Consider the following 2,500-nt stretch of genomic DNA (forward strand, 5'->3'; position numbering starts at 1 on the left):
TCGGAGACCCCGTCAAAGGGGCTGCCAGGGCCCTCCACCAGGCGGCTGCGGCCCTCCTCCCCCCACCTGCATCCCCAGGAGTTTCTCCACCCCTCCTCCAGGTAAGTACACTGGCGAAAGTTACTACAACAAGGTCTGGGTCGCGGCATAATCAGAGGGGAAATGGCTGTTATGAAAGACATGTGGCATATGCGGTCTATGTGGCGTTTCGAGGCAGGTGTTCTTGGGATGCAGTGATGCTAAGGGTGCTGAGACAGGGAATACGGGTACAGAGAGGATTCTCACATGCAATCGCTCTTCATTCCTTTTTATGGCGTTGCTGCGAGCTTCGGCAGGCAGGACGTTCGGCTTCTTTACGCTGCGTTTCGCTTGGGTCTATGACTATAGATGTCATCTATGAAATATCATGGAGCTTAAGCTTCACGTTTGACGCGGCTCCTGAATCTCTTTCAAGCTGAGAGAGAATTTTGGTCCGGAAAAAAGCAGTGTAGAGTTTCTTTCAAGTGATGATAATGGAAAAAGATAAATGGAGATGGATAGCAAGAGGCCAAAAGTGAACAAAAAATCTAGGTGAGCAAATGTAAATGTTCATATTGGTCCGTACAGTCCCAGTACTGGTACACCAGCGTTCCGGTATTTTGGACCTGCACCTGATCGATTATACCGGTACTGTACCGATGCAGTGTATAATAATAGAAAACGTTACTGCATTTGAGTATCCTGTAGGTATGTATTCGTCAGTCCCTTCCACCGCATCGCAAATTCCGAATCCATCCTTAAATTACTAATCTCCCGTTTAGCGTTTATACTATTCTTTTGCATATTTATTTGCCCCTTCCCGCTTGTTTGGGAATAAATGGCATTTTGTAGACTGAGTAAAGTTAGAATATGTATGTAGTATGCTGTTAGTAAGCATTTTGGCTTCCATTCCGGTGTGGAGGAGCCTGAAACATAAATATCTTCTTCATAAATATCTTCCTGCATATTCAGTAAAGTTATTTCCAGAAAGTAGTTCTATTGCGTTTTAAGGAATAAGAAACAGGCGAAGATTCATTGCCAGCGGAATAAGTTTTATAATGGAATATACTAAAAGTGTGAATACTGTAATGACCTAGGAAAGACAGATAAAGCCAGGAAATCGTCTTTTTTCAATGTTATCGGGCCACCCAAGGAGGAAAACTACAATTTTCATAGTTAATCTGTTCCGTGTTCAACACCGAGGGTATTGTTGTGTTGTAAAATCATTTGCAGATTTTTTCCCCGCCATAATTTAAAACAAAAATCGAGTGTTGACAGCTGCTTCGCACGGCAGTTCCAGATTAGCGAAGGCTTATAAATCACGAACGTGTTTCATTCAACGATTTTTAACCTCTTTGATTACATGGAACAGTGAACCAGCCCCGCATTTGTCAAGGGAGATCATTAATTCTTGGAAAAGGTGTGTTCGGATTAACCTAACCTAACCTAACAATAGATTTGTCTATGAATTACGATTTGTGACTCTTCACTCCTTTTTGTTTTATTTTATATTTTTTTATGTTTTCACTTAGTGACGCTCTGGCACATGTAGAAAAGGCCAATCTCATTGTGATTTAGAGGTTCTGTTTATCTTAGCATTTACCCCTACCCCCCCTCTCTCTCTCTCTTTCTATCTATCTATATCTCCCTCTCCATCTATTTATCTATCTATCTATCTATCTCTCCCCCACCTCCCCTCCCACCTTCTCACTCTCCCTCCCAGCGAGGTCTTGGGAGCGGCTGGCGGCCTCGGAGTCGGACGAGACGCAGGGCCAGGGTGGGTTGTCACGGCGGCCGCGCGGGTCTGGGAAACCTCGAAGCCGCGTCGTCTGTAACCGGGGCAGGCGGCTTCGACGATCCATCTCGGGGTATTCGGGCAGCGTGAGATGGGTATCGCAGGAGCAGAGGCGGTCGAAGGGCGTTCCGATGGCTGAGGGTGGAGTGAGACGGGCCAAATGTCGGGGGGAAGGTAGAATGAGAGTGAGTTTTATGGAATGGGTCGTCTGGGTGAGTGTTTCTCCGAGGGGACTCGGACGCGAGGAGCAAGGGAACGAAATGAGTGATATTTTGTTTTATTTTACATTGAATATCTAACGAAGGATGTAGCCTCGATTTCGGAAATTGGAACATGATTTTTTAGAACCTTAGATTTCCATGAATTGTGAATTCGGATCATGGCCCATCCCAAACTTTTTGGACAACAAACGAGAAAAATCAGACCATACTTCGAGTATCCGACGTCCATAGACCCCTTGCAATGGCTTCGTTGAACGGCTGTAAGTACCATTCTGAACATAGTGAACTTGTCTCGGTAATTTTCTATATTACGTCCGCATGACCGATATCGACGATTTTGGTATCGTTGGATTCCTCTCACTCTATACAATGCAAATAGATAGGTTTTATTGCGCGCTACCCCCCCCCCCCCCCGTTAGCGACAAACTTGGTCCCGATTGCGGGGGCGACGATGTCGGAGCGCCGG

At 45.7% G+C, this 2,500-nt stretch overlaps 1 protein-coding gene across 1 annotated transcript in view; it reads left to right on the top strand.

Moving 5' to 3' along the window:
- LOC113806470 (galactosylgalactosylxylosylprotein 3-beta-glucuronosyltransferase P) overlaps positions 1 to 2,500 on the top strand; it is a 49,657-nt gene that overhangs the window by 26,104 nt on the left and 21,053 nt on the right. The window contains exon 3 of the mRNA XM_070145228.1: positions 1 to 101. This exon is cut by the window's left edge and continues 112 nt beyond it. Coding sequence (XP_070001329.1) covers positions 1 to 101 — 101 coding nt within the window. The remainder of the gene's footprint in view (positions 102 to 2,500) is intronic.

Source organism: Penaeus vannamei, chromosome 33, assembly GCF_042767895.1.
Source record: "Penaeus vannamei isolate JL-2024 chromosome 33, ASM4276789v1, whole genome shotgun sequence".
In the NCBI taxonomy this organism is placed as follows: Eukaryota; Metazoa; Arthropoda; class Malacostraca; order Decapoda; family Penaeidae; genus Penaeus; species Penaeus vannamei.